General features: G+C 36.7%; 1 protein-coding gene across 1 annotated transcript in view; it reads left to right on the top strand.

Annotated features, from left to right (window-relative positions):
- Positions 1-15,096, top strand: part of LOC140245447 (uncharacterized) — a 302,226-nt gene that overhangs the window by 261,159 nt on the left and 25,971 nt on the right. The window contains exons 10-12 of the mRNA XM_072325026.1: positions 6,266-6,362; positions 9,340-9,457; positions 12,256-12,354. Of these exons, the coding sequence (XP_072181127.1) occupies positions 6,266-6,362; positions 9,340-9,457; positions 12,256-12,354 (314 nt within the window). The remainder of the gene's footprint in view (positions 1-6,265; positions 6,363-9,339; positions 9,458-12,255; positions 12,355-15,096) is intronic.

The following is a 15,096-nucleotide window of genomic DNA, read 5'->3' as shown; positions in this document are numbered from 1 at the left end:
AGTATAGCATAGCGTTGGTGAGATGAATGTTGAGAATATTTTTATAACGGCTGATTTCAGAAGTACTTGAATAATTTCACTTTTATTTACTTCATTTGCCATCTTTGTCATGTAGAGGGGAGATTTATCGGTTAGCATTTGTGTGAAACTGCAGATGTTTTGTTGAGGAGGCTACAGATGAAGCTATGTGTTGAGTTTTTATTTTAACCCGTTGAGGACCGTTTGATTTTGCTACAACACGCATTTCCCGTAGACACCTGCACAAGTATACTCGGGACTCATCCTCAACGGGTTAATATGGAAGTGGACTAAGAGTGATAGGTAAAGGGGTGAAGTGTTAGACAAGGCTCAAATGTTTGAGATAAGATCGGTCAGCCTGTACAGAAGGCTACAAGAGGATGTTCTGTATGAATTTGTTTGAATATGGAAGTAGACTAACAGGACAGGTGGGGATATGAAGGGATAGACAAAGGCTTGAATATTTGAGATGGGGTTGGTCAGCCTGTAAACAAGACTACAGATGAAGTTCTGTGTGAGTTTTGTTTTTGTTTTTGTTTTTGTTTTGTTGTTTAAAGTGAAAGTAGACTTACGAGTGACAAGTGGGGGATGAAGGGATAGACAAAGGCTTGGAATGAATCTGACATTTGGGTCTCATGAATGTCAGCCAGCCCTCTGCACTTTAACAGAATGAAGACTCTTCCGTAGAAATTGATCCCTTACCTTTTGCCCACCTCCCCCCCCCCCCAACCTGTTGGTGGTGGGCAAGTCTTCCAAAACCCATCTCTCATCTGTCTGTTTAAATTCAGCGTCTCTAAATGGCGGGGAAATTTCCTCCCCGAACGAGCGAGATGTAAAAGGCCTGGCCTGCGCTTTTGGGGATTCTGGGCAAATTCTCTGCAAGTATTGGTGAAAATTAAGGAGGTCTGAGCAAATTTAAGTGGAATTGGAGATGCAGTTTGAGGGAAAATCAAATTATTGGCTGAGGTCACTGCTTGCAGGGATTGCCAGAGTGAGGTCAATGTCACCTGCTTGTCACTTGCTCCATTTCTTTTTCTACTGCATCTTCTGCATTTTTTTGTCCTCAGCTGGAGGTAAAACAGCTCTGAAGGCCTGTAATGACGGTCAGATCTAGATAAAAGAGCTCCTAATCAGTCGTTGTTTGCTAATCTTTAGGGAGTGGATCATCTTTCTTGTGGATGAGGCTTAAAGTAGCCGAGATTAATTGCAGGAGGGATAATTAGGCATTTGACTATTAAATCCCACATGTTCTGATTCCTGTTGTAGGACAACTACAGTGGAAGGAAGTTTGGATTAGGATTAGGGTTTAAGGATGATAATGATTATTCAGGAATCGAGTATACTGATTGCATTTTGGTCAATTCAACAACAAAAAATGAGATATTTTATGAATTTCTGATTGAAAATTTTTAGGCCCAGAGAGAGTGAGCAAAATGATTTATTCATTTTCATTCATGAATGTCTTATTCATTTTGCTCACTTCCTCTGGGCCTAAAAAAAATTCATAAAATATCTGATTTTTTTTTTTTTTTGAATTGACCAAAATCCAATCAGTATTCTCGATATAAGACTAGACCAAATATTAGCTATTGTCAGCAGTGATGTAGTGATCATCACTTTGAAAAGTAATGTGTGTTCACTGAAGGATGCTATGGCCACATACAATAGTACTGTTCAGTCATTATAAAACATTTATTGAACATGTTCCCTCTCTCATGTCAACCAGTATAAGAAGACTTTTGACCCAGAATTAGCTACCTGCGATGTCGTTTGCCCGTAGAGAAGAATCATGTTCTCCATCTTGGATTGGTAGTGACATGTCAAGTTTTTATTTTCCCTCATCAGACAAAGTGCTATTGATATGTTAATTCTCAGCAAAGAACATCAACAACAGTAGACAATTGGGATGAGTTTAATCTTTGCATGATCGTCATGAATATCAGCTGGCAATAATAACAGTGAATGAATTGATGTTTCTTTAAACATTCAACAGAAACCCAAGATATACCAAACAACTTTGAATTCTTTTCTGTTATCATCTTTTCAGACATTTCATCTTGACCATGCTTGGCATGGTTTGAGGGGATTGAATTCATATATTGTGTACTCGTCCTGAATTTATATCATATAGGCCTAAAGCTAGAAGACAGCCTTTAATTCTGAAATACAGGGGTGTGTATGTCTTTCATAGAAAAATTAGAATTTGGGACTCACAGCTTATTGCAGCGGGCATGCAAGAAAACTTGCACCTTCCCTTCCACTCCCTGTTGTCGAGAAGAGGTGTGGTAGTTGAGCGAACCTTTTGAAAAGAGACCTAGTTTCAGACTTTTTTTTTCTCTCTCTCTGAGACCTCTCAATGTCTGTCTGCCTCGTTGGCCATCCTGTGCCTCACTTATTTGCTCATAATCCCCTTCTCTGTACCCCTTTTCAATTCATGTCCCGACACATTCGGCCATGAGCAGTCCATCGGGGGAAAGTACCCTGCATTGTCCCTTCTCAGAACTATTTTGAGGCTAATGATTAAAATTACCGGCATCACTTACTCGAATTGTCAGCTCTGTTTTCGTCTTGGAGTTTAGAATGGCAAGAAATATGAACTATAATTGTGCCTTGCCCGTCAGGTGCAAGATTAATTTTCATCGCAACATAGATTTTGTTGGTTCTCTTTTATAATGTGCCTTATGTGAGGTTCGTCTGCATTATTTTTTTTTTTTTTTTTTGGTCTTTAAAAAAAATGTTTGCTAGGAATTGTTAGAGATGTGTATCGAGGCATGAGAGAGAGAGAGAGAGAGAGAGAGAGGGAGAGAACAGAAAATATACAACTTTGAGGATAATAATAAACAACTGATGCTCAAACTAACTCAGCAAAGCATAATGAAGGCATACTTTGTTATTCCGAATGTTATTTAATCTGGAAATTAAAAAAAGATTATTCTATCAAAATATGAAAAAAAAAAGGTTCATTAACCCACAAATGCAAAAAAAAAAAATGTTTTTTCAAAGGTTTCTTAACCCAAAAATGATATACATTGTAAGGTTTTTAATTTCAAAGGTTTCTTTACCTAAAAATGATATACATTGTAAGGTTTGTAATTTCAAAGGTTTCTTAACTCAAAAATGATATACATTGTAAGGTTTTTAATTTCAAAGGTTTCTTTACCCAAAAATGATATACATTGTAAGGTTTGTAATTTCAAAGGTTTCTTAACCCAAAAATGATATACATTGTAAGGTTTGTAATTTCAAAGGTTTCTTTACCCAAAAATGATATACATTGTAAGGTTTGTAATTTCAAAGGTTTCTTAACCCAAAAATGATATACATTGTAAGGTTTGTAATTTCAAAGGTTTCTTAACCCAAAAAATGATATACATTGTAAGGTTTGTAATTTCAAAGGTTTCTTTACCAAAAAATGATATACACTGTAAGGTTTGTAATTTCAAAGGTTTCTTAATCCAAAAATGACATACATTGTAAGGTTTGTAATTTCAAAGGTTTCTTTACCCAAAAATGATATACATTGTAAGGTTTGTAATTTCAAAGGTTTCTAAACCCAAAAATGATATACATTGTAAGGTTTGTAATTTCAAAGGTTTCTTAACCCAAAAATGATATACATTGTAAGGTTTGTAATTTCAAAGGTTTCTTTACCCAAAAATGATATACATTGTAAGGTTTGCAATTTCAAAGGTTTCTTAACCCAAAAATGATATACATTGTAAAGTTTGTGATTTCAAAGGTTTCTTTACCCAAAAAGGATATACATTGTAAGGTTTGTAATTTCAAAGGTTTCTTAACCAAAAAACGATATACATTGTAAGGTTTGTAATTTCAAAGGTTTCTTTACCCAAAAATGATATACACTGTAAGGTTTGTAATTTCAAAGGTTTGTCAGTACACATCTTTTATTTTCATTTTCGAATTACTGAACCTTATATCATTTTTAGACTATTAAACCTTTGTAATACCAAACTTTATTTCATTTTGGATCAACAGACCTTTGGATCAATACCACTAATGTTCGGATCTAACAAACCCCATATCATTTTTTAATTAACAAACCTTCGGAATCACAAACACCACCTATGTCATGCGAATGCAAACACCTTGAATGTCAACAGAACCAGAAGTGTAGTTTGAGCTCATTTTGTATTTATTTCTGTATATTTGTGCTTTTACAGAGTATTTGTGACATGGCTGAATTTGTGACATGGCTGAATTTCAGATATCGGGTCCATCCATATTTTATTGATAACCATTAAGAATTTCTTCCACCAGGATGTAAACAGTGACATCTGTTATTGTTTGAAAGTTGGTGCCTATATGCTTGTATCTTTGCTTTATTTTTACAGTGGTTGTGCCCTCGTTTTATAACATCCTTTCCACAAACCCCTAGTACTCTTCATTACTTTTATTAACCTGTTGTTTTCAAGACAGTGTAGTTCACACAGTTAAAGGGCAAGCTTCCCCAAGTATACATGTGGATTATATGTGACCCTGCACCACAAAACAAACAAAAAGTCGCCAGACATGAATTTTTAGTTAAGACCATGTTATGAAAGAGCAGACTTTAGGCTTTAGAATGATGTATAACTCAAATCAAATGGACTCTATTAACCTATCTAAATATTGGAAAGAAAGCACAAACTCAGGAAAAGTGTGAACTGAGAAAAGAGGCTCTGAAGTACTGTGTCTATTCAAGCGCTTAATTTCTACCAAACCGTGCTGACTGTGCAATGAATGGGACAAAAAAACAGAAAGTAAACCACCCGAGTAACAACAATGAAGGGATTATCAGATTAAAGTGAAATTAAGCATGCCTCATTAACACATTATGTCCATAATTAGTGCCAACTTTCAAAGCAGTAGCCCTATCCTTTCAAAAGTTATTAGAGTTGAAAGTGAAGAGTGTGTACAAGATTTTTCAGAAATGAAAAAGGGACTCTAAAGACACACCTAATCACACTATTCTACTAAAAATGTTCGAGATAAACTGCTAAAAAACACACTTTCCCGCCCGTTTTATGATCCCAAATTTTAGCATGATGTACAAGAAGACTTGCTCTTTCAGAAAATATGAAAAAGTCAAGATCATCTAGGTTGACCCATATCACCTATTTTCAGTCCTCACACAAAATCAGTGTGTGTGACTTTTTGTTCGTTTTGTGGTGCACAGTCACATATACTGAATGCAGCAATATTAGTATAACACACCAGCGAAGTTTGAGGAAAATTTGACAATCCGTTCAAAGGCTGTGAATTTTTTATTTTTTGGTACAGCCATTGCTGGATGAAAAGACTACTACAGTTCATGATGTCATGTGTGTACAGTGATAACAAAGAAAATATGAAGAGAATTCCACAAAATTTCATTTTTCTTGAAAAGTATGCATTCCCTACACTTACTATTATTGACATATAAAATATTGAGGGTGATATTTCCCTGCCTTCTGAAAGAGGTAATCCAAGTTGTCTCTCATGCTAGAAAAGTTAGAATATGTTTAAAATTTATATTTTCTTCATATCATTTTGCCTGCATGATGTCATGAACTGTAATAGTCTTCTCATCCACCAATGGCGGCACCGAATATTTAACATTTCATAACTTTTGAATCAATTGTGTGATTTTCCTTAAACAGTCACTCATACATTCTGTATCTTCTTCTAATATTGCTGCATTCCCTCAATCCACACGATTATATACATATGTACCAGGTATTTGGGTTGCAATCTCCTTTAGAAACTGCTGTCCCCATTTTCCTTTGTATGTTATTCTGAAATATTCCATGCTTTTTCTTTCATATATTTCTGTCTATCTATCTATCTATCTATCTGTCTATCTATCTATCTATCTATCTATCTATCTATCTATCTGTCTATCTATCTATCTATCTATCTGTCTGTCTGTCTGTCTATTTATATCTATCTATCTATATCTATATCTATCTATCTTTCTGTTTTACTACCCATCCTATCTCTTTATCTATCATCTATCGCTCCATCCTATCTATCTGTCTATCTATCCATCTATCATCCGTCCACCCATCTGTCTGTTTATCCATTAAGCAATCCATCAATCAAAATTTGCATGTTTCAATATATCTGTATTGTGTGTGACTATGGTGTGTGCGTATTCTCAATAGTAATACAACCATGCATGTAGCCATCTATGTTATTCTCTCCTTGATTTCCCACCCATCTAATCTCCATCTTCTGCTTCTCTCTCTCCCTTCTGTCAATCTTCCAGGGAGGAGGAACTTCAGGAGAAGGAGCGACTACAGAAACAGATAGAAACTGACAAGGATGAGAGACATGCCAAGGAGGTGGAGAACCTTCAGGCCAGGGTGAGTTCAACCACCAACCCCCACCCCCATCTCATCTATCTGTTGATATGTACAGTCCAACCTCTCTTATCAAGCCTCCCTTTATCCAGATCTCTCTATTATCCGGACACGATCTTGTCGTGATTCTTTTTTTTTTTTTTCAATCTGATAATTATGGGGGAAAGGGGATTTCAAACTCAACAAAATTCCTACACAAACTCATATGAATTACATATTATACCCAACATAATTAACATAACATTCACATCAAATTTTCATCTGAAACAACATGCATTTGAGACCTTCTTGATACTTTCCTCAATATTTAAGCGTATGAATCATCCCAAGAGTTTGAAAACAATGATTTCATTTTGCTTTAAAATAAACCTGTCTGTGATTTTGTGCTGAAAGCAAACAAAGAGTTTTTATAGTGAATATACCCTACCTGCAATACAAGTGTACATGTTGCTAACACTGGGTAGGAAGCTGCGTGTATTAAACATTGAGTCTCCCAAATCCGGCCATATCCCTTATCCGGATCATCGCCGGTCCTGATATGTCCGGATAAGACTGTACATGTACCCGTAGTTTAAATACATCACACCAACTGCAGATTACTGCATAGAATCCTCTATAATGACTTCTCCAATTGAGGTTACATGCCATGGATGTGGTTGCTTGCTAGTGAATTGAACTCCAGATCCTGAAATTTTATAGAAACAAGTGATATTGGGGTTATGGTTGCCTTCTCCAATGGCATGAATTACTGGGTTGATATTCATGGGTGCACAGAGATTGAATGTCCTTTAGACATGGGGTTTGTAATCTCATCTTCGTACATGCCGAGTTGAAAGAGATCTGGGGCTGTTTTGTCGTATACTGGATGAAAACCCTACATGTGTACCTGTTAGACACATTCAGAAGGAAATGAGGATGAGTTCCTGGATTGTAAACTGTTACCAATCAATGCCAGAATTTAGTTCGAAGGTTTCTCTGTCGTTCAATGTTCACTTGATCCTTCAGCAGAAATCTGCTTCTTGGATATCCCTCGGATGAACTTGCCACCTTTGTAAGGATGGAGAGATTGAGAGGTTGGGTTCACACAATGTTTGAAATCTTCAAGATTTTAAAGTTTGACAATTAGTTACGCCCACATTACACCTGATATTCAAGGTTAAACCATTGAGGAGAGGTGCACTCAAAGATTAAACCATGGACCCAGAAGAAATGCATGCATATGCATGCAGTGTTGTGATAAACCTGATAATATGCGACGATGTATTATGTCTACAACACATCCTGGAAGTTGACCGGAAGCTAAGGGGGAATGGGGTTCATGGAGACAGTAGCTTTTGAGTCTTTTTTATTACATGTCCACATGACAATAAACTGCAAGTGGGAACCGGGGCCCCCAGGCTTGTGGATAGAGCGTAGACCCAAAGAAATCTTGTGGTTGTAATCGTCGACTAATCTTGCAAACTTTTGAGTGTGTCAACACAGGGCTAAACCTTGAGCTAATCATGAAAGTTTAAAATGTCAAGCTCATCTCTTAGATTAGAAACATTGTGTGAATGTGACAAGAGAGAGAGAGAGAGAGAGAGAGAGAGAGAAAGAGAAAGAAAAGTGATCACTGCCAAGTTTGACACTTGTCTCAAGAAGTTTCTTGTGTCCAGTTGGAGAGGTGCTGTTAATCCTACTCATCTGGACACGTTTGTTTTCCTTTGTATGCAAGAAATCTCCTTATGATGGCTGTATTCCAGTTAGCACCACTCCAAGATCTGAGACTCTGAAACGACACCGACACTGAAGTGATTTCCCGAGAAAATCCGACAGCCTGCGGGCATGCCGAATAATTAGATTCCTGGCTTCAAAAAGCCTTTCTCCTTGGGGTACTAAGGGGAGAGAAAACACACACACACACAAAAAAAAAAGCTGGGTCTTTTTGTCTCACTTAACCTAATATAGGGACCGATTGTTTTCAGAATAAATTGAATCAATGAGTGAGCATGTGCAGAGAGATACCGGATAGCGATGTTTATTTGAAAAAGCGCCAAGAAAGATGAAGGGACCTCCTTAAAGAGATATGTGTCAACTGTTTCATCTGTCCATCTGACCGTCTTGCATGACTTGCTTGATTATGAGTTTCAAACAGATGTCACCTTTGAAATACTTTTCACATGAATAACATATCTCTTTGTAACTACTGGACCTCTGCTTTTAAAAATAAAAAAGACCCCTCAATCTCTTAATCATTCCACGATTCCTTTAACCCGTTGAGGATGGTTTGATTTTGCTACAACACGCATTTCCTGTAGACGCTTGCCTGAGCATACTCAAGACTCGTCCTTAACGGATTAACCTACTCTCCACGAGATCCTTTAACCAGACTTGCCATGTGCAGTTGTACCATGTACCTGTAGGCAATGGATTGAGAGTTGCAGGGGAACAGATCGGCAGATATTATGGTTCTTTGAGTGAACCGATCTTGATTTGCTACCCACCGCAGTACAGTGGGTATCTCATTGGGCTACAGAATAGTTGGCGACCTGGTGACAACTCGAGTCTCCGTGGTTGCGTTGTAGTTGCAAAGACGTCTCCACAACGTCTCGGCGATGTCTCCTGGAATGTAGCTAATTCTCCAGGGAGTCACAAAAGAATCAAATGTGTGCAAGTTTTGGGGAGACTCTTTCCAGTCTCCAGCTGGTCGTGGAGATGTCTCCGCGATGTCTCCACGATGTCTCCACGATGTCTCTGCGATGTCTCCGCGATGTCTCCCCAACGTCTCCTAGTCACTGTCAATTTGCGGAGACTAATTTTATTTGCCAGGTCTCCAAGAAGTCTCCACAACTTTGTGGAGACCCATTGGCGACCTATTGGAGACGTTGTGGATACATCTTCGCGACTGAGAAGATGTCATTCACTTTATATGGTTGGTGAGATATGCCAAGACGACAAATTTGAGATAACGCCCCCACTTCTCATGTTTTACCCCCTCCAGATACAAGAGTTGGAATCATCAGTCAGCAACCAGAGTAAACTGACCAATGGCTGGGGCCAGACATCAGTGGGCGTGTCCATAGTGGGGGATTCCCCGTCAAGCTCCCCAGATAACGGAGGTTGGTTTGCCTTTTTAACTTCTGTCTTGCATATAATGGTCTCACTCCGTGTCTCCTTGCACTCACGCACTTTGGTTTCCCAGTGGTAACGATCCCTGTGGTATATCAGAAGCCAATAATCATCAAAGTATTAAAAAAAAGCTGCTAAAATAGTGATCTGCACTGTGACTTTTTGTCTAAGTAGTCATCTTTCATTCACAGTTTGTTCATAATCCAGTGAAAATTTGTATCAGTCTTAAAATGAAAAAAAAAAATGTTCCCTGACTTTGGGCCAGGGGAAGGATACTCATTTTGTTTTGCACCATTTTATCACAATTTGCCTCATTAGATAATCACTTTTTAAATAGCCTCACCTAGTTTTGCTCTTAGTTCGTTTGTCAGTATCAAATATACTGCCAAGTAATCAAGAAATTGATCTTCTTAGTATTTTTTGTTGCCAGTCTTTTTTGAGATTTGAACAACAAAGATCCATGATTGTCATCCCATCTAATTGCAAACTATGCATTTTTCCTTAAATATCCTTTTCTTTTCAAATAGTGAAATTTGCTTCATGCTCAGAATTAGAATTGTTGCCTCTGTAGTGTGCCATTTTTTTTAATAGCTTAATTTAACTTTGTGCAATTATGGAAAAAAATTAGAAAAAAGTGCGGAGTAGTGCTCAAAGCTGCTGCATTTCTTGTCTTCATTGATAATGTCATTATTTTTAGCATAATACTGCTAAAAATGTCTAATAAATGGGCAGCTTTGGTCTTTAAAATGTATTCACAGATGTAAGAAAATTTGATTTTCACTTTCACCATCTTCTTAAGTCATCCACTTCAAAAAAAGAACATCAATTCAGAACATGTTTGTTGTTTCATAAATCATTCGGTCTGTTTCCTTTTGCAACATTATTATCTTTTCATGAAATAATTCGGAATCCAGTGCATGCATGATATGTGTGAGTGACTCTATGATGTTTATTTTAAGTTCACTTTCCAAAGGGGAATGAAACCCAAATACAGTATGCATGTAGATTGAGTGAATGCAGCAAATTATTAGAACAAACCAGTGAAAGTTTTAGGAAAATCAAACAATCCGTTCAAATATAATGTATTAGATTTTGGTCAGACCCATCATTACTGGATGAGACGTCTCCTACAGTATGTGACATCACATGGATATCAAATTAAAGAATATGTCAAGGAAAATCAACTTATTTTCACATTTCGAGCACAATGAAAGAGCACTTGACTTACCTCTTTCAGAAAGCAGGGAGAATAATTTTACCCTCAACATATGTCAGTAACAAGTTGAGGGAATACATACTTTCCATAAAACATGAAATTTTGTGAAATCCTTTTCCATATGTGACATCACAATCTGTAGTAGTCTTCTCATCCAGCGATGGCAGCACCAAAACTTTAAAAATTCATACTTCTTTTATGGATTGTCCAATTTCCCTTGAACTTTCACCAATGTGCTCTAATGATATTGCTGCATTCACTCAATCCACATGTATATTTGGGTTTCATTCCCCTCCAAGTCCTGATAAATCTTGTGTTGCTTGTATCCTTGAAGAATATACACTTTTGATATGCAACCTTGCTCTTTCAGCAACTATTCTGTTTTAAGTTGTTGTTTTTTTTTTGTAATGGACATGGAAGAACTACAGTTCAGCCCTTGATGTGCCTTCTTAGTATTCAGCCAACATAATGTGTCAATCAACCAGCACTAGGTAATAGATTTACCTAGGGATTACTGCTGGATAAAATCAGTTGACTGCAAAAAAGACTTTACTAAGAGGCAAACAGAGTAAAAATGGAATGATTTAGGATTACCTGCGCAGTAAAATCAGTCACAAATACATTGTGATTCATAAAGGTCAACAGGAGAATCTGATTGTATCCTTATTTGTAGAAGAAAATATACATGTTGAGCCCCACAGTGTGGCATGCCGTTTGAAGGAAGTAAATGTGAACATGGCACATAAAGGGTTGCTTTGTAGTTCTGAAGTCGAAAGAGTGATGTTTACTTTTCTTGCTTGCATTCCTGCTCATTACAAATATCTTTTAATGCTGCATATCGTGTACAACCATGTCATTCTTTCAATAAGTGTCATGCATCTCACATCGAAATTCTTAAATTGAATCACATGTATGGTTTTGTTCAAACACACATCATTTTTTTTTTTATTATTTCATTTTTTTTTGGGGGGGGGGGGGATTAATAAGCATTACACCTTTCTTAGTAAATACCAACACTTTCTTTTAATTACATGTTTATTGTAATTTTACTGTCAAAGTTATGTCATAAATGTTACACCAGCACTATATACTACCTCTGTGACAATCATCATCATCTTCATTCTCACCCTCCTCATTTTTATCTGATTAATTTCATGATTTGTGCATCTTTACTGTTATTGTCATCTTTCACACCACCACTATCATGACCCCCATTATCATTGTCTTTATTTCATCTCCTTTATTATCACCATTATCATCTTCTCTATTACCACCACTACCACTACCACCACCACCACCTCAATTGTCATTGTCATCATCATTGTCATCTGTGAAATACTTCTACATCACATACACTGAATAACAGGGTTTTCCAGTAAATCACCGCCTTTTTCAACATTTTTTTTTTTTTTTAGCCATGGTTGGACCACTCTTTAATTCTGCCATTGCTGAAGGGTAATGCCTCAGCTGAGGGAAGAATCACTCTGCATCTTTATCCTGCATGCATTTTCTGAAATGATTTTTTTTTGCAAAGCAATTGAAAAACACAAAAATGATTCTTTCCTGTTTTAGATGAGGGCGTTATTCTCCTAAGGCAAGCCCAGGTTCCCTCATTTGAGGAGATTTTGGAAGAGCAAGGGAAGGACTTGATAGTAGATGAGGCGATGGAAGGTATGCCCAAACAATGCACTCATCTGCAAAGCTGCTCTAACACTTCAACTTCTTCAACTAACCCTCCTAACCTTTGCAGTAATTAACTGCTAGTTACTGACATGCGGCTGGTAGCTTTCACATTGCCACTTAAATCTCGTGTGAATGAACTGGTGTCATAAAGCAACTTTTCAAATTTTTTGGTTTTGAGATAATTTTTCTTGTCCATTGAGATATTTGGTCGACATTTTGTCATTTATGCTCTGATGAGTAATCTTTAATTTGGTCATGTTTTGCTGAAAAGCATAGATGATCATTGAACATAAACTTGTTGATGCTTGTGCTAGATGGGGATTAAATGTTAATGTGAAAGCTCCCTAGTTTTCTAACACCTAACCATATGCATTTTCAGAACCCTTTCAGTCTTCTTATTCTTGCCTTACCAATACAATGCTGCTATGACAACAACAACAACAATAATCTTATCCTACACTTCTTCTGACGATCTTCTTATGCTTCTTGACACACTCAGCTGTTATCTTTGAGTTTCAGAAAATCTGTAATCTTTGAAAGCTACACTCACTTTTTTCTTGCAATGCTGTTATTCTATTGGTTTAGATGATAAGATGTATTTAGATTGAGTCATTAATATGTCAACATCAATCAGGAATCACTTAGTTGTGATTTTGATAGATATGTTAGGATGTACCCAGGGATTATTTAGAATGGTCATAGTTTATTTTGCCAAAAACCTAATGCCTCTCCTACACTAACCTAAATTCCATTTTGACATTTTGACATGTTGCGAAAATATTTTTCTACATCAGTGTCAGTGACTATATTAATCAATGAGGACTCCAAGGTAGACAGTCCTTCAGAAATCATTATATTTCATGATTACTACTCAAAATATTTATACATTGATGATGTGTCTTACTGCTCAGCACAGTTCCCATAGCTATCTGAGACAACAGCCTGCGGCTGTAAAGTCAGTCTAAAAAGAATACAAAAATAAGAAATACTGACATATTAACCATGACCTCTGCCTACTAAAATCCAGGCAGAAGTACCAAGCGAATACTTGATCCATTTTAATGTAACTCTTTGAGCCTTCTTAATTCTTGACTTTAGATGAAATGAAATAAAGAAAAGAGGAGGGAAAACAGCATAGGGTCTTTCTTATAATAGAGAATAGATCATGCTGTCAGGTATGAGGGTGTAGTACACCAAAGAATTGGAAACCAACAGAAAGAGAAAACAAAAATAAAGGCAAGGTTATTCCCTTTATCACGTCTTACCACATAAGTTGAAATCAGATAGAGAAAGAGAAAAAAAAAGTTGACCTGTTGTAGAAAAACAGTCAATATCAAACTGAATGCTAACTTTACATACTCTTGGTACCAGTTTGTTTGTTCTCAAAAGAACAGTTTTAATTCCAATTCATTTGAATCAGTTGCAGTAAAAACAGATACTAAGGTGAAGAAAAGAAAGTACCTTATTTTTTTTTCTTCGCTATCCAAAATAGCTCATTCAGGACATTCATGCATTAAAAATAGCCATGCAGAGCATTCTTTTTTTCTTATATTCATTGATTTCTTTTTTCAATAGACTCATTTGAAACAAGAGTTTCTTAATAAAATATTGCAGAGCCTTTAATATATCACTATCTAATCCAGCTAGTGATTATTTGGTTGGCACAAGATCATTTGAATGCCCTGTCATGAAACTTAGCTGAAATGCTGCTTCTATTTTGCTTCCCTCCTTCACTGAAAACTGATTTCCCCCCCCCCCCCCCATGAAATCAGTATGAACATGTTTATCAAGTCTAGAGATTGATCTTTATAACATAGCAGGATTCTCCTGTGTTGCATTCATTCATTTATGTATGGAAAGTCATGAGGCGCGATAACCACGTGAGACTGAAGCACAAAACATCATATTTCAGTCGCCATTCACACTTGAGAAATTGGCACAGTCATAGCAGGGTTACCAATACCATAACAAAAAATATGAAATTTAAGACAGAATAGTGCAAGGGAAGCATTCTCGAAGAGGTCACTCCATAAATCCACTTTGAACGTGGATACAATTACTCCAAAAAAATCTCAGATGCATCTAGACTCAAGCACCAAGAGATACTTTCATATCTAGCAGGGCTGATGCTGGCAATGGAACAACCAGACTTGGTTTTATTATCCTAAAAAAAAAAAAAAAAAAAAAAAAAAAATCCATCTAATGTGAACACAAATCACTCACATCACCGCCAAATATGTCCCACACCAAAGTGTTCTTGTTTTTCCATTGAAAACGGGGTCAAACGATTTCAACGGCGCTGCAATCAAGAGCTGTATACACGACTTCAAAACACTGCAGAATGAGTTTGATTACTTGTGTTCATTATTCACAGCTCTGCTTTTGTAATCTACATGCATGTTTTAAAGTTTGCATCCATGCCAACCTACTGTAGTAACCTTTTACCGTCTGTTCCTTGTTAGTCCTGCATTCCGCCTTGTGCTGTCCAATTATTAACCAAGTACAAACTGTATGACCCTCTGTTTTGTTACCTCAAAATTCTACCAACTTTAGGCCGTCCTGATACAAAATAGAGAATAGGTTAGAAAAGTGTCCATAAGGAAGTCATATAGAAAGCACACTTCATCATATGAAACAGCTAAGTATAGTGGTGTGAGCTTCCTTTAAAGTTTTATTGTTTTTTATACACACATCTGTCATATTTACAAATAAGCAGTAAAGATTGGATTA

Source organism: Diadema setosum, chromosome 22, assembly GCF_964275005.1.
Source record: "Diadema setosum chromosome 22, eeDiaSeto1, whole genome shotgun sequence".
Taxonomy (NCBI): domain Eukaryota; kingdom Metazoa; phylum Echinodermata; class Echinoidea; order Diadematoida; family Diadematidae; genus Diadema; species Diadema setosum.
This window is presented reverse-complemented; position numbering and strand designations above follow the sequence as displayed.